The 24767-nt window shown below is 41.3% G+C and overlaps 1 protein-coding gene across 2 annotated transcripts in view; it reads right to left on the reverse strand.

Annotated features, from left to right (window-relative positions):
- Positions 1 to 2634: 2634 nt before the first annotated feature.
- Positions 2635 to 24767, reverse strand: part of LOC127810566 (probable sphingolipid transporter spinster homolog 2) — a 45422-nt gene continuing 23289 nt past the window's right edge. The window contains exons 13-17 of one of the 2 annotated variants that reach the window (XM_052350106.1): positions 14576 to 14695; positions 13637 to 13765; positions 5450 to 5528; positions 3326 to 3478; positions 2635 to 2789 (exon numbers count right to left, since the gene is read on the reverse strand). In XM_052350106.1, coding sequence (XP_052206066.1) covers positions 3351 to 3478; positions 5450 to 5528; positions 13637 to 13765; positions 14576 to 14695 — 456 coding nt within the window. In that variant the 3' untranslated portion in view covers positions 2635 to 2789; positions 3326 to 3350. Of the gene's footprint in view, positions 2790 to 3119; positions 3227 to 3325; positions 3479 to 5449; positions 5529 to 13636; positions 13766 to 14575; positions 14696 to 24767 lie in introns of those variants that run through there. The other variant, XM_052350105.1, reaches the window with a different exon arrangement.

Consider the following 24767-nt stretch of genomic DNA (forward strand, 5'->3'; position numbering starts at 1 on the left):
GCAAGGTACTGCTAATTTTTCTAATCCATTGAGTCTATGTGTTTGTTTATCACCGTTGCTTATTAATTGCACTTGTTGAGGTCAAAAACCTCAAGATGATGAAGCTTGATTTTGTTCATGCTGTATACATTATATTTTTTTGGCTTATCTTTTGGGCTACAACGTCAATAAAGGGCTTTTCCAATAAGCATAGCATCTTTTTCTACCCATGGGGTTTTATTCCATGACGGCAGCAAGGGCCAAATTGGGCTAGCTCCGAACCCTCAAAGAGATAGCCAATGGTTAGTAGGATGCATCTTTGCATGACAAGACGGTAGAGATGGCTATCGCGGACGTAGGCATCAAGACCGAACCGCGAAAATAAAATATGAATATTATTCTGGATTGCGGACGTAGGCATTTCGCCGAACCGCGAAGACAAAATACAAGCAGTATTTCGGAATACGGACGTAGGCATCAAGACCGAACCGTGAAGGCAAAATATGAACATTATCTCTGATTGCGGATGTAGGCATCAAGCCGAACCGTGAAAACAAAATATGGATGTTATTTCGGATTGTGGAAGTAGGCATTTTGCCGAAAATAAAATATGGATATTCTTTAAAATCCCGTCATCAACTACAATCCAAGCCAGCATGTGCATATGAAGACCGAGGGTCTGAAATGCCTCGACAACGCAAAAGTAAAGGATCAGATGTGATCCTTAGGGGGCCTCGAACCCCCGAACACTCAAAAACAAAGGATCAGATATGATCCTCGGGGGGCCCCGAACCCCCGAACACTCAAAAACAAAGGATCACTTATGATCCTCGAACTCTTGACAACTCAAAACCGAAGGTTCAAAGGGGACCACCCCTACTAATTAAGGCATCAGTTCGGAGGCTATGAAACTCCGCCAAATGAAGACCAAAGGGGACCGCCCCTACTAATTAAGGCACCAGTTCGGAGACTACGAACCTCCGCCAAATGAAGACCAAAAGGCATCAGTTCGAAATCTACGAACCTTCGCCAAACGAAGACCAAAGGGGACCATAGCCTCAGCCAACGGCCCCGAAGGCAAGGCGTGCAGCCTCAACCAACACAGCTTCGGCCAACGACCCCGAAGGCAAGGCGTGCGGCCTCGACCAACACAGCTTCGGCCAACGGCCCCGAAGGCAAGGTACGCAGCCTCGACCAACACAGCTTCGGCCAAACGGCCCCAAAGATAAGGCAAGCGGCCTCGGCCCCCACAGCCTCAGCCAGCGGCCCCCGAGGACGAGGCACGCAGCCTCGGCTAGCAACCCCGAAGATCAGGCACGCGGCCTCGGCCACCATAGCCTCGGCCAGTGGCCCCCGAAGACAAGGCACACAGCCTCGGCCAGCGGCCTCGAAGATAAGGCAAGCGGCCTTGGCTACCACAACCTCGGCCAGCGGCCCCCGAAGATGAGGAATGCGGCCTCGACTAGCATAGCCTCGGCCCTAGGCCAAAAATAACAATAAAAATATATATGTACTAATTTAAGAGCTGGCCCATTTTCTACTACAGGAAAATTCTCGAACGTCACTATCACCTCGAGCGACCTAATCACCCTTTGCATGGGAAGACTGAAAAGGCACCGGGAGACTTAAGAAGCGAATTCAGCATCCGAGACTGCTAACCCAAGTTTTTAGCAGAATTTTTTTACAGAGGCTCAGAAAAACAGTGACAACTACTCCTTCAGCTGCCCAACCTCCTTACTCGATCAGCTCAAGAAGTAGGGGGCAAGTGATGAGGGAATATTTACAGGGGGCAATTTTACTGTGCTACCCCTGGGAGGTTACCATTAACTCGGAGCCATGTGTGCCAGTAAAGGCCAATATGCGATCGCCACGTGTCAAGACTTAGGAGCTCCGCTTATCTTTATAATCTTTATTATGATTTTGAACTAGAAAGAGATAAAGAGGAAGATTAAGTCAACCAATGATATCTTTAAATATCTCAAGAATTATCTCTATTAGGGAAGATTATCTTTTCTCCCCATGGAAAGGGGATCAACATCTCTTTTTGAAATATATCTTATCTCCTAAGGGAAAGGCTAACGGACATCTATAAATAGAGGACAGGCTCTACAGTCCCCACCCTTTTTGCAGGTACTTGGTCCGAGACAGAAGAAGGTGATCGGCTCCGCATCATCAGAAAGGATCTCAATTTTGTTTCATTCTCCCTATTCTTCTCTGTATTGCTTCTTCTTCATTCTTGGAATCAGCTGTTGGGTTTAGCTATTTCAAAATCTTTCACCTTCTTTGATGGATATGATATTCATCCCCTAGCTATTAATTTGTTTCTTTCAATTTAATGCTCACTTAGGATGACCATCCTTGTGCGATTCCTGTCTTTCGTACCCTCAATTTCGACAGATAAGATAAATCACAAATGTAAGATTTTGCTAAGCTATGCAGAACGAGAATCAAACTCACGACCCACCAGTGCGAACTTAACATATCGCTTGTCTGACCGCTCAACCTATGCTTTAAAAGCAATCTAATGCTTACTTGAATAGATATAGAGAAGAATGGGTTTAACCAAGTGAGTCATTTATGTATATATAATGCAACTACTATGTACCTGTACCGAGTGAGACTTATTTGGGATTGTGTGTTGTGAAACTCATTTGGGTGTTCTGATTGAGAGACCTTCAACACAACATCACTTCACTTGAAGCACTGACCGAGCACGACCGATCGAGCTAGGGTGATGATGGCTGCTTGCTGATGATCAAGAAGAAGAAGAGATCGATGGCCGAGCAGAAGAAGATGATGAGGCTGCTGTGCTGTCATCATCACCCGTCAAGCCAGCCAGTATGAGCATTAAATATTGCTGATGTTAGTTGGTGCATGTGGTGTCATTGCTTAATTTCAAACGTTCCAACAAATTAAGAGATAATAATAATAATAATAATAATAATAATAATAATAATATATGTATGCATGAAACATGTTTTGAGTGTTAAAGGGCATGCAATGCTTTTACACACACACACACACACATGCCGCGTCAATATTATTTGATAATAATAGACCTCATATATGTAATTGAGTTTGCCATGAATAACCCAACCATTTACGCAAGGCTGGATTTAGCAGTTGAGACTGCTTACAGATTACCGAAGATTAACCCTGAATTAACTGTCTAATCCAAATACAATATTCACAATTTATTGGACCATGACTCCAACCTGATATATCCCATCTGAATGCATTAATTGTTCTGAAAGGTAGCCACTCGGTACGATTATTTACAGAAGAGAAAAGCCTCAAACCATTTATATATGCATGTACATGAAATAAATACGTGTTGGGACCAGACCTTAGCGTATTTGGGCAAATTACTTTCACGGCTCCCTGCAAGTTTCTGCTCTTTCTTCCAGCAATGGTGTTGTGCTTGCTGCCCTGTCTACTGTCGTGACCCGATCATGTTCACTATCTTCATTAAATCGATCCACACTCTCAAGGAAGATCCCTGCACAAGTATAATTGGAAACATTATAACATAGACCACCATTTCATTTACTATATATGCAGGTGACTCGTTCGCTGGACTTAGGATAATCAGTGTGACCAACTAATTTTCTTGAGAAAGATGATGATTGCCCAGGATTGCGCAAGAGGTGGACACGTTAGAACCCGGTAAATTCAACAATTGCGGAACAGGGGCAGCAAGAATTGGGTATAATATATCCCTTTCGGTACTAATTACACCGAGAGGCTTCACAGCCACTCCCTCTTGGCTTTGGAACGAGCATAACTGCATGAATGATTCAATTACAAGGTTCATCATGTCCCTGAACTACCCAAATGCTAATAATTCGCTCTGCCGTACTGACTGATTCGACCAAGTTGAGGCATTGGCAGCATCTCTCAGCTCAACCACAGCGATTCTCTTCCTCAAATCATCACCAAGAGCTACACTCCTTGGAATGAGATCTGCATGCATACTTGATGGCTCCTAAAGGCTGCTCTTGCAGACGTACTAGGAATGCCCAAGTCGCTTCTATATCTTCAATATGTGCTAGCCAATGCTCTATCCAGTGATCTTGGCCTCAATGGCAGCATACAGCTCCACTGCCTGGCTCATCCTGCTCCGTTTAGTGATGGCCTCCGCCTCAGCATTGGCCATCTACTGATTAGCTTCGGCAGTGCAACCCTCTGCAGCAAAGGCCCACCTCTCGATTTCCAGTGTGACATCCCGAAGAATTCAAAACTCACAATTTGATAAATTTGGGTCAATTTATGAGAAATGACAACTTCGGCTGAAGCAGGGCCTACTATCTCCTTGGCATGAGATCTTTAGGCTTTGAGGAACCCCTCAGCTTAGCCCCAAGAAATCTCCATTGGAGTACTACCTACTCATCATAACTGTGGAATATGATCAATCTCCGCACATACTTGACAGCCCCTAGAGGCCACTCTACTCGTAGAGGCTGCTGTGGGGCTCCTGTATCTTCCATTGCTCCTATGTTTTCAGTGGCTTCAACAGCTCCAATGGCTCCATCAACCTAAGCTAAGGCAAGGCCTAGGATCACTTTGGGCATGACCATCAGGCCTTCATGGAGTGGAAGCTAGAGTTAAGGGTTTGTCAAGGACGGATCATCCATTCTAGAGAGAATCCTTACCTTACCCGATTCATAGAGAGTTCAAATGTGAAAGAAAAGCACAATCCACGTCTGCCTTGGTTGCAACAGCACAAACTCTAGAATCTAGCAATAAAAATGCCATTGCCCCAGTACAGATGCCCCTTCCCAGTATCAACATGCAATCACCATACTGACATTTCCATGTCCTTGGTGTCAGCTCTCATCTGGTCTCTCAACTGTAAATATGGGTGCAAACTGCAAACCTTCATTGATGATTGCAACATGCCTATAGAGCTCCCAGCTGCCCTGACTCAGAAATTCTGCACTAATGCTCTCTTCTCCTGGACTACCTATCTCTCTTCACCTAAACTGTCTTTCCTCTCTCCCTTCTTAGCTGTTACAGTTCCAGCACTAGTTCCTCGCCCACCACTCAAAAGGCCTTCAACTGACCTTATCCTTCTCATTACTCTTGTTCATAATCCATAATTTTGAGGAGGTAAAGGTTAGGGTTAATAAACCATCACTATTTTAGGTTCAGCGTGCAAAAATACCACTGACAGGATATATCTGAAACTATAGACTGCTAATAGAATTTTATTTCCCTCTTACTTCATTCATTCTGTCTGTAACATTTTTGCATGCTGTCTATAATATTCTGTCCATAATAATTTTAATTTTTACTTTTATGTCAAGATGGCATCCATATATGATTAGTGTCAACAAATTGTTAACTGTAGGGTTCATCAGATTATGAATAGAAATTGCCAAATTACCCATGAACATGCTATTTAATGCACAGGTGTTTTAACCTCTGGCAATTCCTGATTCTGAGAAGTAGAAATTGATAATTAGATTACCTATAAACCATATTCCAGCAGCCAGAAACAGAACAGATGTCAGAATCAGAGCTGTCTCCCTCCAGTTGTTAACATAATCCTGATGAAAGGCCAAAATGAGTTCATCAACACAACAGATCAGGGCATGATCAGGGAAGAAAGAATTTCTAAAGGAGTTTTATGTGTAGAGCAGTTCAGAAAAGTATACAGTCAACCAGCCATTACCTCAAAAAAAGATAGCAAAATGAAACAATAAAGTAATGTAATATAGCTTTTAAAATGTAAGAACTTCAGTCAAACAGAGCTAAGATGAAATATTATTAAATTCTCATCAGAATACTGACTGCTTGTCATCATCATTGATTCAGAGTCGAAACAAGTTTTTTAGGCAGGCCAAGACCTACAATTTTCAACTAGTGTAACACGAGATTGCTAACTTCGCTTCATATATCCAACAGTTGGAAGGAATGGGTTCTGTATTTTGTTTTTCCCCAGTGAATTAACCTTTAAGTCACCAGTTCTTGGCAGCCAAAACACATTAGTCATAATAACAACATGAACAACAGAGTTAAAACCATTCTCCTATTTGTATTTATATTCCTTGCAAACCTGGAAATGTTAATCAAAGGGCCAGTTAACCTAGAAACTTAAAATGCTGGTAGACATAATAAAAAAATGAGAACAAGGTTCTTCATCCTGACCATCTAATAGATCATGCACCCCAAGTCGAAGCTAAATTCTAGTCCTGGAACAACTTGTGTTGATTAATCTTGGTCACCTTGCTAACTTCCATTTCAATGAATTCTACTCATTGGTTCATGGATTCACCCAAAAGTCATCAGGTGATAAAAACAATTCCCTCCTGGCAGGGCACTTATGCATCCAAGACAAAGAGATTTATAAGTAAGAGAACTGGTGACACTGAACTGGCTAAGAAATTGCTTCTCGTCAATCAATCTCTAGTGGACTAGCTTATTTGACCTAATGATGCAATCATGTACATAGTTTTTATTTTCATGTGTTTTCTCTAATTGGATAGGGGTATGTTGTGACAATTGCCGTCTACCCTCACACTCAAATCTCCCTCAAGATGGATACAATCTCTCACACAAGAATAGGACAGAAAGCAGGATACAAGAAACAACACAAAACAAAGCACTCACAAACAAGACAAGAGAATTTATCCTAGTTCCGAACTCCTAACAAAGAACCTACATCCAGACTAGGATGATCTCGATCTTCACTATCTTCAAAATAGAAAACCAAGATTACATGCACTGATTTCAATCACAGCCCTATTATCAAGCTGCCCTACCCAAAGATTACAAAGTAATGAATACTTTCCTCTCTCGCACATACACACAGCACATACTCTTTCTCAAGATAGAAATGAAAATTGATTAAGGAGAGAATGAGACCTCTCGGACCCTTTATTTATAGACTATAGAGGGCGAGAAATATAAGGACAATAACCTCAGTAACCGCCTTATACACATAGCGGTTACCATTACAATCTCTAACTACCGGTCTTCTAGAAGTTTTAATATAATTCCTTCTCTTCGACCTTTCTCTCCCGTGACCATATGTATAATCCTTAGGCAAATACTTCAACAGGGTATTTTGGTAATTTTCAGCTTTTGGGGGTATATTTTGGTGTAAGTTAATTTTGGGGTGTCTTTTTGTAAGATCAAGTATTTTGTTGGAGTTCCTAAAGATTAGTGATTTTTAGGGGGAGTTATTTGCAAAATGGGAGTTGGCTTCTCTTGGAAGCTTGAAGAGATAGAAGTTGGCTTCCCTTGGAAGCTTGAGGTCTGCTATAAATAAAGGGTCTCCCAGCCACTTAAGGGACTTTTTTCAGCATTTTGAAGACAGAAGCCTCTGCAGGGAGTTTCAACTCCAAACCAGCTAGGGTTTTGAAGATTTGGAGGCTTGGGTTTTGAGGAGTCGACCCTAGAGCACCTACCAATCCCTCCACAGCTACTGTAGGCACGAGAGGCTAGCAAAAAGCTACTGCTACTCGGTTGTTATAGGACTAAAGAGGTGTGATCTCAGCTATTTAAGTGTGTTATTTGCTGTCCACTGTTTCAACACTATATCCTTGTTGTGTTTGTGCTATTTTTGCTGTCCCTATTTGCATCACCTAATTACCAAAACTAAAAAGCAAGTATTGCTCCAAAATTCACAAATGTGACAAGATATTGTCCCATATGGACACAGGTAATTCTATGGGACCATCAATCACCATTGTGAGAAAATAATTATGAGAAAAAACCTAAGAGACTAGCCTCTCTTAACTTGTTATTTATAATAAGTATAATGGTCCTTAAACTTATAGGCTTAATCTAATTACAAAATAAAACACACACATATAATAATTATAATATATACTAATAATTCTAACACTCCCCCTCAAGCTAGAGTATAGATATCATATGCACCAAACTTGTTACAAATATATTCCACTCGAGCACCCTTTAGAGACTTGGTGAAAACACCTACAAGTTGATCTTTGGAGTTAACAAACTCTGTAACAATAACACCTTCAGTTAACTTTTCTCTAATAAAGTGACAGTCGATTTCAATATACTTAGTCCGCTCATGGAACATTGGATTGGAAGCAATGTATAAGGCAGCCTGATTATCACAAATAAGCTTCATAGGAGACACTTCACAAAACTTGAGTTCCTACAGAAGTTGTTTAAGCCAAATGAGTTCACAAGTTGCATTAGCCATAACCAGATGAGTTCACAAGTTGCATTAGCCATAGCCAAGTACTCTACCTCTGCACTAGATGTAACTACTACACTTTGTTTCTTACTTTTCCAAGAAATCAGATTTCCTCCCACAAGAACACAATACCCAGAAATTGATCGACGATCAGAAAGAGATCCTGCCCAATTTGCATCTGCATAACAATAAATATCTATGTGTCCCTTATCCTCAGAAAGTAGCCCTTTACCTGACGCTCTTTTGATATATCTCAGAATCCGAATAACAATATCCCAGTGAGAATCACATGGAGAACTAAAGAACTGGCTAACTACACTCACAGCAAAAGCAATGTCAGTACGAGTGACTGTAAGATAGCTCAACTTGCCTACCAGTCTCCTATACCTTCCAGGGTCTGAATAAAACTCCCTCTGTCCCGGCAAGAGTCGGACGTTCGAATCCATTGGGGTGTCAACTGGTTTGCAATTCACCATACCAGTTTCTTCTAAGATGTCAAGAGCATACTTCCTCTGAGAAATTGAGATATCATCTCTTGATTGAGCAACTTCAATACCCAAGAAATACCGAAGTCAGCCTAGATCTTCGGTCTGAAAGTGCTGATGTAGATGTTCCTTCAGCTTCTGTATTCCAACCTGATCACTCCTTGTGATAACAATGTCATCTACATAAACAGCAAGGTAAATACATAAGGAAGAAGAATGGCGATAGAAAATTGAATGATCAACCTCACTTCGAGTGAGACCAAAGGCTTGAACCACAGTGCTAAACCCGCCAAACCACGCCCGTGAAAATTGTTTCAGACCATAGAGAGATTTCTTAAGTTTGCAGACTACATTGGACTCCCCCTGAGCAACAAAACCAGGTGGTTGCTCCATATATACCTTTTCTTGCAAATCACCATGAAGAAAGGCAATTTTAATATCAACATAATAGAGTGGCCAAGGACGCGTAGCAGGCAGAGAGAGAAAGAGGCGAACAAAGACCATTTTCGCAACAGGAGAGAAAGTATCGCTGTAATCCAACCCATAGATCTGTGTAAAGCCTTTGGCAACCAAGCAGGCCTTAAGACGTTCCACCTAGCCATCAGGACCCACTTTGGGAGTGAATACCCAACGGCAACCAATGGGAGTCTTTCCTGGTGGTAAATACACCAAATCTCAAGTACCATTTGAATGTAAAGCGTCAATCTCATCTAACATAGCCTGGCGCCAACCAGGATGGGACAGAGCTTCACCTGTGTTTTAGGAATAGAAACAGAGGAAAGACTCGAAACAAAGGCACTATAAGAAGGAGACAAACGGTCATAGCATAAAAAGTTATAAATAGGATGGGGATTACGAGTAGACCATGTACCTTTGAGAAGAGAAACAGGGAGATTGTTGGGCTCAGGACTCGAGGCAGGAGGGACCACAGACGGAGAGAGCGAGTCAGGAGAGTCCTAGGCTAAAGGAATGCTGGTGCCGGTAGCGGGATGAGGACGACGGTGATATGTAAGAAGTGGAGGAGTCGTGGTAGGTGGACTGGAAAAAGATAGGGTAGGCACCACAGAGGAGACAAATAGACCTGAGGAGAGCAGCGGAAGAAAAGAAAAAGGGACAGACAAAAGTTGGTGAAGACTCTGTGAATCAGGCTAAGCAATCGAAAAAAAAGATTGATGTTCAAAGAATATGACATCAGCAGACAAAAAATAGCGATGCAGCTCAGGAGAGTAACACTTATAGCCTTTTTGCAACCAAGAATAGCCGAGGAAGATACACTTGAGAGATTTTGTAGCAAGCTTATCATGTCCAAGTGAAAAAAAATGCACAAAATAGATACATCCAAAAACACGAAGAGGAACAAAATCAAGTGGTTGTGTAGGGAACAAAAGTGAATGAGGAATTTGCTCATGTAACACTGAAGATGGCATGCAATTGATTAGATAACATGCAATTAGAATAGCATCGCCCCAAAATTTGGTGGCAAGATTAGCATGTAAAAGGAGCGTCCGTGTAGTCTCAATAAGATGGCGATTCTTACGCTCAACAACACTATTTTGTTGAGGTGTGTAAGGACAAGAGAATTGATGCAGGATGCTATTAGCAGTCATAAAGGTAGTGAATGGAGAAGAAAAATACTCAGGGGCATTATCACTACGTAAGGCATGTATAGAAACTCCAGACTATGTTTTTATTTGAACAATAAATGTTTGAAAAATAGAAAACAACTCGGACCGACTCTTCATAAGAAACAACCAAGTGCAACGAGAAAAGTCATTAATGAAAGTAACGAAATATGAAAAACCAAGAGTAGAATTGACGCGACTGGGCCCCTATACATCAGAGTGCACAAGGGAAAAGGGAGACTCAACCCTATTATTGACCTGACAAGAAAAAGAAAGACGAGCGTGTTTACCACGCTAACACGACTCACAATTAAACATGGACAATGACAACAAACTAGGAACTAATTTCTTCAGTTTGGAGAGGCTAGGATGACCGAGACGATAATGGAGAAGATATGGGGAAGCGGCACTGGTGCAAGCTACCGGCGAACTAGGCATAGCAAGATGATAGTGACCCTGTGAGTCACGCCTAACGCCAATCGCCCGCCCCGTACCCTGGTCCTGAACACAAACAGAGGTAGGAGTAAAGATAACATAACAGTTAAGGGTTTTGGTAAGTTGGCTAACTGAAATCAAATTAAAAGGACTATCAAGAACATATAAAATAGAATTTAATAAGAAAGACAAGGTGGGTGTGATTTGATCGATTCCTTTAACTGCTGTTTTGGTGCCATCAGCCAGGATAACAGTAGGTAAGGTATCAGAATAGGTAAGTGAGGAGAAAAGGAGTTCATTACCACACATATGGTTAGTGGCGCCAGAATCTATAATCCAAGGACTAACAGATGAGCCTTGAGCAATACAAGCAACGGGATTATTAGGATGAGACGACTGGGTGGCCTAGAACTTCAAGAAGGCATCGTACTCAACTGCAGACATAGGTACCAATTGCGAACTTGGTGGAGATGGAGTAGGACTGGGATCTCTTTGAAATACATGAGCTGCACTGGTAGATGATACAGGTGGAGCAGCTGGTCGACCATGTTTCTTCCAGCATTTGTTCTCAAGATGACTCAGTTTCTTACAAAAGGTACATTGTGGAAGTGAGCAATTATTATTGCGCCCTCTATTTCCTCCTACGGTGGAAGCCTGAGACACAAGAGCTAAAGATTCGGCTCGAGAAACAATATGAGAAGAAGAGGACATACCATGTGCACCTGTCATATTCAACAACCTTTTGAAATAGTCCTTCATGGTAGGGCTAGTGGAGCTAGTCAAGATTTGATGTCATATGGCGTCAAACTTTGGTTTCATATCGGAGAGAGCAATAACCCATAAAAAAACTTATCTCGTTGAGCAATCTGTTCGGTGCGGGTCGTAGTGAGAGGAAGAAGAGCATCAAATTCTTGCATGAGAGCCTGAACCTACCCCAGAAAAGATTACATGGACGACTCCTGCTTAAGATTCTTGATATTAGAAACCACAGTATACAAAAGTTGGATGTCGTTTGTATAACACTCTTCAGCTTCCTTCCACACATCAACACAAGTTTCAAAGGGGCGAAAGAGTTGCATGATGGAAGAATCAATAGACTGCCATAGGAAGCTACATAACTACGCATCAACTTGTTCCCATCTAGCTCGATTCGCTTCTGGCACACTTTCAGCCTTTGTGGTAAGATGATCCGTTTGGCCTTGCCCTTTGAACCACATTTTGACAGAGGTTGCCCATGAGAGATAATTGGCTGACCCTATCAACTTGACAGTTGTAATATTGGTTGTCCCAAGATTGGAGACAATAAAGGATTGAGAGGCAGCGGGGGCAACAGGTGCCGGAGTGAGAATAGCACCGGCAGACACGACATCACTAAAATCAGACATGGTGAGGGATTCGACACCAGGAGTGGCTTGAGGGGTCGCCGGCAATCAGATCTGGAGAAACCGGAAAAAGTTGGCCAACGGACGCGTTGTCACGCATCGGCGCGTGTAGACGAAGGCAGCAAGCGACGGCGGCGAGTTTACGACGATCGGCCGATCTAGGGGTGACGAACCCAATGATGGTGGTGGTGTGATCCAATGGTGGCCGGACAGTGAGGTGCTAGTATTTGGCAGCTAGGGTTTCAGTCGCTGGAAAAAAAAATACACAGTGACGGCTAGGGTTTTTTTCTCACAAGTGACTCTGATACCATGTAAGAAAATAATTATGAGAAAAAACCTAAGAGACTAAGCTCTCTTAGCTTGTTATTTATAATAAGTATAATGGGCCTTAAACCTATGAGCTTAATCTAATTACAAAATAAAACACACATATAATAATTATAATATATACTAATAATTCTAATAACCATCCTATGTCCGTCTTGCATGGTGAGGACAAATACCAAATCCTCCCTGCTGTTAAGTGAGATGAATTTACAAAAGCATACAGAAATAGGAAGATTGGAAACTGGACTTCAAGGTACATAAATCTAACTTTTGTGTTTGGCATGCAACTTATAAGAAGCCAGTATTCAAAAGAATTGAATTTAAAATATATATCCCTGCTAAAGTAGAAACCCAATTAGAAAGGGTGCAATAATCCCAAAGACCTCAACTTAGTTTGCGCAGGTAGTGCATAAGCAAACTTACCAATCTATTGTCGAAATTGAACCTAATCTCTTTATTGGTCGCTCTCCTGAGCATAGATGTGAAAGATATACATTCTTGAAATCAAAGGAACAAGAGCTTGAGAGATCTATCTTTTACTCCACTTGCCATTTCTCTATTTACTGGCTTCCAGAAAAAGGCATCTCTTATCTTACAGTAGTACTTTGTTCAAGATTCCAGTTCTCTTTCAGTTAGGATGGCTTCCTTCTTCTCAATGCCTATACTCTTTTATTTCTATTTAAGTTCTTCGGAATCTTAAACAAATAGCATCACCCAAAAAACAGAAAAGGAGGGGAAAAAAAGAGTTTCAAGTCAAACTACATAAAGTGCTTCTATACAAACTAGAGTTATATAGGGTGGCATCTCAATCCTCCAAAACTATTTACATATGGTAGAGTGATGCCAATGAAACAATTGTTTTGATGCATTAATATTCACTACATGACCAAGAAATCACTCATTTTGGTTGGTGGATCAGAAATAAATTGACCATGATCTACAAGAAAGAACCTAAGCTATGCTGAAGAACTTCCATTTAAACCAGTTCAAACAGCAATTGGTACCATCTAAAGCAATCCTGGAATGGATCACACTTCAAAGATTTTTTTTTTTGGTGAGTAGATCATGCTTCAAAGATACAACCCATTAAGCATGTTGTGGATAAAACAAGGAGATTGTGAGCAAATATTCAACAATAATTAAGAGTATTAGTCTAGAAAACAGCAACATAAATAAAATAACAGTGTAGCTGATTCCAAGATGCAAGCTATGGATGCTGTGAATACAAACCTGGAGAACCCCAACAAGTGGAGAGGAAGGCACATCGCCAAAGATGTGAATTGATACAGTAGACATAGCCATGGAGAGTGGTCTCATACTTGGTTTAACACAATGGAGACATATATAATTTACAGGACCCTGCACAGAGAACACATATAATGTTGTGACCAATTAAGTCTTCAATGTTCCTGGGTTCTATGGATAGAAATAGTTATTACTTGCATTTGCTGACATTAAGATGATAAAAATAGTTCAAAGCAAAGAAAAATACTAAAGTTCCTCAGCTCATAGACACAGGCAGAAGCCAGATAGTTAAAGTGTCCTTAAATAAATGTAACTGAGTTTTTAGAATGGACATTTAGTGTGCGCATTAGCACCAGTCAAAAAGTTGTGTCCTTACAGTTTAATCTTCATACTTGAGAGCAAACCACTTTCCCAAGTGGGATTTGGTTAACCTATGTATCATAGTGCCTCATTACCATACTGTAATTTAGTATCCAGACAATATCCCAAGTAGCCTGGCATAATAATTAGACTAAGAGCAAAATTAATGACACAGGATATTATTTACATGAAAATCATTGAATTCAGAACTAAAGTCAACTGATCTTTGATTCTTTGAAGTTGGATAAATGCATCCTATTTCACGTTACCTTCTATATAACAATGGCAATATCAATTTTCATAAAAAATTATACTTTAATATGACAACTAAACTCCTAGGTGTTTTCTTTGGAAGTGAACTCTACTGCAGAATATCCATGAGTATGAAGTACAAAGGCATCATTTTAAGAAGTTGAAGGCTTTTGACATGAAAATAATTGATATTGGAAAAAACATAAGTTTTATCATTCTAGGTGTCCAGAATATCACTTTTGAGTAAGTAAAAAGGCCTTTGACAGTAGCAAATGAAAACCACAAACATCTTTGCTAGAATAAGGAAGTTACCTGCGTGGCAAATACAAGTAGTTCACCAATGGCAAAAAGAGCTAGGAAAACATATAGGCTCTTGAAACAGAATGCGGAGAAGCAGAACATGGCACCCAAAAATGTTGCTACAGAGAGAAGCTGCAAAAGTGTATGAACATAAATATCCAAGTGATTAAACAAAGTAAACATAATGGTAGTACACAACAACTGCACTATGCTTGATTAACATCTAAAGCTATTGAAAACCAAAATAAATCACATTGTAACCAGCAACAAACTATCTAGAATAATGAGTTTGTATGGCATTGAAGAGATTCTGCATCAAGTAAATTCACTCTTAGTAGAATAATTCACGGAATCAACATTTCAACCAGACTTTCCAGTTATTAATATAATGTGGGAAATCAAAATATCATTCTTGTCTGTTAAGTTTATGAAGGATGCACTTCATTTACTTATTTTGAAAAGAAATGTGGGCACACCAATTAACTTAACCTTTATTTTAGTTTGTTGGATCAGTAAAGTTGTCTGTGCAAACTTTACACCAATGAAATAGTGCTGGACACCCAATTAGGCTTCTCTCAGGTTATACTTGTCCTGAGAAATCTAATACATTGATCTTACAACTATACCCTTGTAATACATATTGTTGAATCAGAGAACTTGATGAGGTCTAGCATCTTTCTATTAGGATTTATAGTATGAATGTACAAAAGACACTCCTGAAATTAAGGCTAAAGATACTCCTAGAGTTAAGGCCTAGTTGTCTACTTGTCTACTAATCATAGCTAGTCTAATAGCTAATTGACAGCTAATCAAACATTTATTCCAACACATATAATTACATAAATACCTATTAATGCTCCAAATACAGAAGTTGAAAAGAATATTTCAGCCATTATATCATTTCGTAAAATTAGAAAACAAAGAACCATAAATCTAGAAAGCTCTATCACATACTCCATCAACATACAACCACTTGCCCCTAAACATTAGCACATACATACGGTCAGCATGTGACCATACCACATACATAGCCCACTACAATGCCCTCATCTAAGCATTTGGACAGCAATGCATGTTGGTCCTGAAGAATTTAATTAGTTCATTACACATCGGTCAATGATGCTATAAATTTTGTTACTACTCCACTGTAGCAGCCTTACCATTGCTACAATGGTGCCCCCTACAATTATAAGCAAGATCTAATTGATAATTAATTATTATTTAGTTGTGATTCACAGACAAAAAGTTATTCCAAACACACAATTTCTTCTTCTAGCCAACCCCACACAGTTGGATTAAGGCTTGACATGTTGCTGTACATAATTTCCTCTTAGAGAATTAGTTTTGAATTAACATTTGTGTCTTTTACCTATTCTGTTCATCAGTAGCTCCCACCACAAGCTTAAAATGGAAGATTACTACCCAAAAAGTATGAAACTTTTTAAAGCTTCCAAAAAGAATAAGAATAATAAAAAAGAAAATGATTCACTAGCCTACAGCAACTAAATGGACAGATGGCCATACAGAAGCTCCTTTTTCTTGTGGCTCTTGTCAAAGCATGGATCACCCTTCCAAGGGTGGTCACACTGCACCAATGAAGAAGGGCAAGGCAACTGCAATCTAAAACTGACATAATTAATCAAAATAGACTACCAATTTATAGTTCCTTTTTCTAAGTCATTTAAGTTGCCCAATTTTTGGCCGCACCAAAATAAATACCGATAGAAAAATCCTTGTTTTGTCTGAATTTCATGTCATCTTGCTTAAGACAGGTTTTATGAGCTAATAAGCCCAGAGTTATTAGCAGACTTGGAACAAAAAAAGATTTTTCTGAAACTTATGCAGAGAAAATAAGGACTGCAAAACTGAGCTCAATCAAGGGCCTTGTCACGCACGGCAATATTACTCCCTGATTTTCTTTCTTTTGCATGCTGTAATTGCTTGCTTTAATTCTGTTATTGCTTATTATGACTATTATTTTAATTTCCAACTGTAATAGTTTGTTATTAGAGAATATTCTAGAGTAAGCCCACGTGTAAGGGCTAGAATAGGACAAACTGGTGGTTATAACTGCTTGGGGGAAGGAATCCTCTTTGGCTGTGTCCATATTAAGAGGCCTATATATCCCTCCCAGACCCTTTGGGTCCGATAACGAGAATATCACTAGCAATCAGAATCTCTCTCTTTCTCTCTATTCCTCTATTTCCCTCTGCTCTTTCTCTCTTCCTTCCTTTCTACCTCACTTCATTATTGCTGTCGTTGAATAATTCTAAGTTAGCTAGCCAGCCCGAGTCACCAGTAGTGACAATTTGGTATCAGAGCCTGGTCTTGGCTGAAGTTAGTAGAGCATTCTTCCATGGCAGACGGTACCCGCATGAAGAGCTTCGAGTTGCAGCTACAACAATTCGACTCGACGGTGACAAACTTCCAGCGTCGCTTAGAGCAGTTGGAGCAAGGATCGGAGTGCAATCACGAGGCGATCCTAGCATTGGATCGTAGGATGGAAAATTCGGTAGGAGAACTCGAGAGAAGGCTCGATGGGGCTCTACCTCAAATGCGGGAGGATAGTGCGCAAATGAGAGCAAAGCTGGGGGCCCAACTCCAACAGTTTATGGTTATGTTCACTCGCCAAAATGCAGTGAGATTGGCTCCCGAGTTTCCCTCTAGAGATAGAACAGAACCAATATACTAGAAAATGGGCGAGACAGGGTAGCGGGAAATGAGGGAGTTGGGATGGAACCAGAGGGTGATATAAGGAATGTGATGGAAGGTGGACAAGAAGGACAGAATCGTGCACAACAACCAGGGTTCCCAACACCTCGGCTAGAGATTCCGGTGTTTGACGAGAATAACTCCCGGTGGTGGGTGAGAAAATGTGAGCGCATGTTCGATTGGTACAATGTACTCGAGGGAAGAAGGGTAGCCCTAGCTTCAGCCTACTTTGATGACCTGGTAGACGCATGATACCAAGGGTGGATAAGGGTCAGAGATAACCCTACATGGGTGGAGTTTACTGATAGGCTATGTGAGAGGTTTGGAGAAAAGAGTATGTCGGATGTTATTGAAGAATTCAATAAATTAAAACAGGTGGGAGAGGTGAATGCTTACCTGAGGAGGTTTGAAGAGCTGAGATCACTGATGATCAACAATGACCCCCACCTCTCGGAAGCTTATTTTGTGTCAAGCTTCTTGAGTGGGCTCAGCGAGGACCTGAGGCCAATGGTTAAAATAATTCGGCCTAGAACAGTGGAGCAGGCGGCAGAAAGTGCACGTCTACAAGAGATGGTGGTGGAGGCCTTGATGAGGAAGCAGAGGCAATAGCACCGGGCTGTCATTGGAAGCGCATCCCATCAAGGAGAGAAGGTACATAACCGTGATTGGGGTAGAGGCGGTCAAGGTGTTAGAATTTCAGGGGGGCCTAGCTCTGGGGGAAAATACAATGATCCAAGGAGGTAGTCAGGGTTATGTTTTAGATGCGGGGATAAGTACTATCCCGGGCATCAGTGCAAGCGGCAGCTATTGTTACTAGAAGGGGATCCGAAGGAGAAGTCAAAAGAAGAAGAGGACGAAAGGGAAGAGGATGATGAGCTCGGGGAAAAGGACACGAGTGAAATCTCGCTACATGCGCTGAAAGGGGTGACTAATAACAAGATAATTAAAGTAGAAGGGAAGGTGAAGGATGACAGTTTATTGATCTTAATTGATAGTGGAAGCACACATAGCTTCCTGGATGAAGGCTTTGCAAAAAGACTGAGATGTTCCCTCAAGGAAACTCAACCCCTAAGTGTGATGGTGGCCAATGGAAATAGGGTGATCAGTGAGTCAGTATGCCAGGGGTTTAATTGGGAAATGCAAGGGGAGAAGTTTGAAGCGAACTTGAGGTTGCTACAATTAGGGGGCTACGATGTCGTACTAGGGGTTGATTGGATGAAAGGAGTAAGTCCCATAAGCTTTGATTTCAATAGGATGGAGGTATCCTTTGACAAGGGGGGAAGAAGAATGACTCTCACGGGAGGAAGAGAGTTTGGGACTTGTAGGATGATAACAGGGAAGAGGCTCCACCAGGTGTTTAGAAACAAGTGGAACCAATTGACCCAGTTGTTTTCCATTGCAGCAGCAGAAGAAGGAGACGAGCAGAAGCTGTATGGAGAATTATACCTGACTATCAGCAGCCAGCGATGTGAACTTGACCAAGTACACCTACAGACCCCTATTGATGAATTGTTGTTAGAATTTAAGGACTTATTCACTGAACTTGATACTCTACCTCCAACCCGAGCCTTGGACCATTCAATCACTCTCAAACCCAATATCGAACCCGTAAACATCAGATCATACCGTTATTCTCTAGTCCAGAAAACAAAAATCGAGAAAATGGTAAAGGAGATGCTAAAACAATCCTTTATAAGGCCCAGCCAGAGCCCCTTTGCTTTACCAGTTCTCCTTGTAAAAAAGAAAGATGGATCTTGGCGCTTTTGTGTGGATTACCACTAATTAAATGCCTAAACTATCAAAGACAAGTACCCCATACCCTTTGGTAGAAGACCTGATGGATGAGCTACACAATGCCGAAAGTTTTTCCAAGCTAGACCTTCGTTCGGGATACCACCAAATAAGGATGAACCCTGATGATGTCCATAAAACAGCTTTTAGAACCCATCATGGACATTTCGAATTCTTGGTGATGCCATTTGGGCTCACCAATGCACCGGCCATTTTTCAAGCCCTAATGAACCAAATTTTTGAATCCTATCTAAGGAAATTCATACTTGTATTTTTTGATGATATCCTTGTTTATAGCCCAACCCTGAACCAGCATCTACAACACCTCAAAACCACCCTAGAAGTCCTTAGATCTAACCAGCTCTTCATCAAAAGGTCTAAGTGTTCCTTTGGGCAAGATCAGGTCGAGTATTTGGGCCATTTGATATCGGAGGAAGGAGTTAGAATTGATCCCAAAAAGGTGGAAGCCATGTTAACTTGGCCACGGCCCACAACAGCAAGGGCTCTTCAGGGGTTCCTTGGCCTCACCGGGTATTATCGCCAGTTTGTTAGGGGATATGCAGTGGTGAGTAAACCTCTAACCAACCTGCTAAAGAAAGGCAATTTTAGCTAGGGCCAAGAGGCTGAGGAAGCCTTCGAGAAGCTGAAGATAGAGATGAGCAGAGTACCTATTTTGGGGTTGCCAAACTTTGCCAAACCTTTTGTGTTGGAGACGGATGCCTGCGGGGTGGGCATTGGGGCTGTGCTATCATAAGGAGGAAGGCCCTTGGCATTTTTAAGCCAAGCATTAAGCCTAAGGCATCTGGGATTAAGCATCTATAAAAAAGAGTTCTTGGCGATGCTTATGGCAGTGGAAAAGTGGCGGCATTACTTAGAAAATGGGAAGTTTATAATCAAGACAGATCATGAAAATTTAAAGTATTTGTTGCAGCAGAAATTGCAAACACAACTGCAGAAAAGGGGGATGGCAAAATTGATGGGGTTAGATTACATAATTTAGTATAGGAAGGGCAAGGAGAATCTAGTTGTTGATGCCCTTTCAACGTGCCAAGAAGAAGGAAGCATGGCTGCAATCACTACCGTAGTACCAGAATGGTACCAAGAAGTGGTCGACAGCTATGAAGCAGATGAACAGGTGAAGAAGATACTGGAAAGACTAGCAATGGGAATTAAGGAGGTTGAAGGTTACACTTTACATGAAGGGGTGACCAGATTTAATGGCAGGATTGTTATTGGCAGTAAGGGGGACCTCAAGAAAAAGATTATGCAATCCTTGCATGAATCCCCTTTGGGAGGGCACTCGGGAGTTCAAAATACTTACCTTAGGGTAAAGCTGTTGTTTCAATGGCCCAAGCTTAAGGTTGACGTTAAGAAGTTCATCTTGGCTTGCGACACATGCAAGAGATGCAAACATGAAAATGTGCCCTACCCCGGTCTTCTTCAACCCTTGCCCATATCGGACCAAGCCTGGACTAGCATCTCAATGGACTTTATTGAGGGGTTGCCTAAATCTGAAGAGAAGGATAGTGTGTTGGTTGTAGTAGACAGGCTAACTAAATTTGCCCATTTCATAGGGTTGTCTCACCCTTTCATAGCACAAGAGGTGGTAAGGACCTTTATGGATAGGGTAGTGGCGCTGCATGGAGTCCCAAGTACTATCATTTCAGATCGTGATAAGATCTTCACAAGTGAGTTCTGGCAAGGACTGATGAAGTCTGTGGGGACCAAACTCAATATGTCTACAGCGTATCACCCGCAATCGAACGGGCAAACGGAGAGAGTCAATCAAAGCATGGAAACCTACTTGCGGTGTGTGTGCATTCTGCAACCCAAGAGCTGGCATAGGTGGTTAGCATTGGCCCAATGGTGGTATAACTCTAACTACCACACAGCCCTAAAAATGTCTCCTTTCAAGGCCAACTATGGTTACAAACCTCCCATCCTACCAGCCTTAGAAGGGCAGGCTACTGCGACCGCTGTGGAAGAATACATGCAGCAAAGGAGGATGGTTTTGCAACAACTTAAGCAGGAATTGGCCTCAGCCCAAAACAGGATGAAACAATATGCTGACAAGAAGAGGAGTGAGAGGGAATTCGAAGTAGGAGAAAACGTGTATCTACGGTTGAAGTTTCCCCACCTGAAGGCCCTCACCCAAGGACCGGTGTCCAAACTGAGCCCCAAATATTTTGGCCCATACCCTATAGTGGCTCGGGTCAGGAAGGTGGCCTACCGACTATAGCTTCCCCAAGGAACCCACATTCACCCGATCTTCCATGTCTCACTATTGAAGAAATCCGTCGAGGCTGAATCGGTCAATCCAGCGCTGCCCACCAATCCAAAAGAGAAGGAGACTTTGAAGAAGCCTGAGGCCATCCTAGACAAAAGGGTTATCTACCGCCAAGGAGTACCCCTCATCCAAGTGCTGGTGAAGTGGCAACACGAAGAACAGGGAAGCAACACTTAGGAGTACCTACCAAGTCTTCTCTAGCAATTTCCCACGGCTGCCAATCTCCTTAGCATATCTTGAGGACAAGAAATGAATTAAGGGGGAGGGAATTGTCATGCACGGCGATATTACTCCCTGATTTTCTTTCTTTTGCATGCTGTAATTGCTTGCTTTAATTCTGTTATTGCTTATTATGACTATTATTATTTTAATTTCCAGCTGTAATAGTTTGTTATTAGAGAATATTCCAGAGTAAGCCCACGTGTAAGGGCTAGAATAGGACAAACCGGTAGTTATAACCGCTTGGGGGAAGGAATCCTCTAGAGCTGCATCCATATTAAGAGGCCTATATATCCCTCCCAGACCCTTTGGGTCTGATAACGAGAATATCACTAGCAATCAGAATCTCTCCCTTACTCTCTTTCTCTCTACTCCTCTGTTTCCCTCTGCTCTTTCTCTCTTCCTTCCTTTCTACCTCACTTCATTATTGCTGTCGTTGAAAAATTCTAAGTTAGCTAGCCAGCCCGACTCACCAGCAGTGACAGGCCTCTTGGTTGCCCCAATCAAATTCAAAGGATTAAGTAGTAGGATTACTGTTTAGTGAAAAAACCAACCAGTAACAAATAGTGGAAGCAGCACGCTTGGAACCAACAAGCTAGCTTTTCCTGTTAGAACTCATACTGCCCGGCATGCAAAACTTGTTAGCACTACAATGTAGCTATTGCTTGACATACTAAACTAACTTTGATGTCTGGGTGATCATGCAAATGAGCACTGCCAATCGGATTGACAACCATAAAAGGTAGGAAAAAGTTAGGGCAATCACATTGAGCCATAAACACTTCTTTGATGATTATAAGCATTGTGCATGATCATGGATCTGTGGGAAAACAAATAGAGTTTCTTTTTTTCTTTTATGGTAAGTGACGCAGTGTGTAGCGAGTGTGTGAAAAAACACACCAAAATAAACCCTTGAAAGAGCAAACTTCAATGGCCGAACCTTGGCTTTCAAGAAGACATAAAAACAAGATTGTTTTGCTAAGAAAACCCAAATAGGTTGCTGAAATTTGATTGAGAAAAACTTGATTACAAACTCTAGATCCTAGGCATATTTATAGTATTTCGCTAATCCAAATCCATATAATATTTGTAAACAAAATCCAACTAAAATCCTAATAGAAATAAATCCTATGTAAAAGTCAACTAGAATCCTAATAAAAATAAAATCCTAATGCAACATGAAGTAGAATCCTAAATCAAGTAGAAACATGAAGTTGAATCCTAAATCAAATAGAATTCTAAAACTTAAGAAGTATTAAAATATTGTTCCAGCATGGTCGGGTAGGCTTTGAGCCGGGTCTTGATTGGTGACCGCATCATTCACCTCCACTTAAGAAGAATTTGTCCTCGAATTATGATATGGGTATGACAACTTAACGTCTGGCAAATACAAAGAAAGATCAGCAACATTGAATGTTTTGGAAATACCCATATGATTGGGCAAATCCACAACATAAGCATTATCATTGATCTTCTTTGTAATCTTGTAAGGACCATATTTCTTTGGCTTGAGCTTGTTCTGTTGTCCTGCTGGAATCCGTTCCTTCTTCAAGAATATCATGACTTCATCTCCAACTGCAAATACCTTGTGCTTCCTATGCTTGTCAGCTGCTATCTTGTACTTCTTATTTGCCTCATGCAACTTTTGCTTGACATCTTCCTGAACTGCTCGAACATGCTCGGCTAAGTCACTAGCTGCAACACTGAAACCTGGTACCTTTGGCAATTTTACCAAATCCAATGCATGATTAGGAATTTTCATGTATTAGAGAATGGTGATCTTCCTGTTGAGCTATGCACGGTGTTGTTGTAGGCAAATTCCGCTTAAGCTATGACTAGGTCCCATTGTCTTGGCTTGTCTTTGCAAACACTGCGAATCAGATTTCCTAAGGTACGATTCACCACCTCTGTCTATCCATCAGTCTGGGGATGTGTTGTGTTGCTAAAATTCAAAGATGAATCGAATATTCTCCACAAGGTAATCCAGAAGTGACTCAAAAACCTTGTATCACGATCCGAAATAATAGTTTTAGGGACTCCATGTAGTCTAACAATCTCTTTGAAAAACAGTTTGGTTGTAGCTACTACATCTGCCATCTTCTTGCATGGAAGAAAGTGCATCATCTTGGAAAACCTGTCAACCACTATAAAAACAGAATCCATACCTCGTTGGGTTCGCGGTAGACCCAACACGAAGTCCATAGACAAATCTTCCCAAATAGCATTGGGAACAGGCAATGGCATGTAGAGACCGGCGTTAGAAGAGTGCCCCTTAGCTATTTGACATATATAACACCTCGCCACAATAATAAAAACATCTCTCCTTACTCTTGGCCAATAATACCTTCCCATAACAGCTTCAATAGTCTTGTCTTTGCCAAGATGCCCTGCTAAGCCACCACCGTGCAAATCCCGAATAATTTTCTCACGAAGGGATGTGCAAGGGATGCACAATTGATTTCCTTTCATGAGAAATCCATCATGCACATAGAAATCTCCTGACGGTTGCTGAGACATGCATTGTTCCCACACATGTTTGAAATCCTCGTCTGTCGCATATAATTCTTTCAAGCACTCAAACCCAACAATCTTAACATTAAGGGTCTTGATCAAATCCACACGCCTACTCAAAGCGTCCGCCACTCGATTATGCTATCCCAACTTATGCACAATTTTATATGGAAATTTATCGATAAAAGCATACCATCTAGCATGCATATCACTCCTCAATTCCCTTTGGCTACTCAAGTACTTAAGAGCTCGATGATCCGTGTAAAGAACAAATTCTTTGGCAATCAAGTAATGTTCTCATGTCTTAAGAGCCCTCACCACTGCATAAAATTCCTTATCATAAGTAGACCACTTTCTTCTAGCTTCACACAACTTCTCACCAAAAAAAAACAATTGGTCTCTTCTCTTGGGACAACACAGCACCTATACACACTCCACTCGCATCACACTCAACCTCAAACAATTTGTCAAAGCTTGGCAAAGCTAAGACAGGAGCGGTACATAATTTCTCTTTTATCAAGGCGAAACTTTGCTCTTGTTCTTCACCCCAATGGAACTTTCCTTTCTTTAAACACTCAGTAATTGGAGTCACAATACTACTAAAGTGTTTGATAAACCGCCTATAGAAAGTTGTTAACCCATGGAAACTTCGCACATCACTAGATTTTTAGGGGTTGGCCACTC

The sequence above is a fragment of the Diospyros lotus genome, chromosome 9, assembly GCF_014633365.1.
Source record: "Diospyros lotus cultivar Yz01 chromosome 9, ASM1463336v1, whole genome shotgun sequence".
NCBI lineage: Eukaryota > Viridiplantae > Streptophyta > Magnoliopsida > Ericales > Ebenaceae > Diospyros > Diospyros lotus.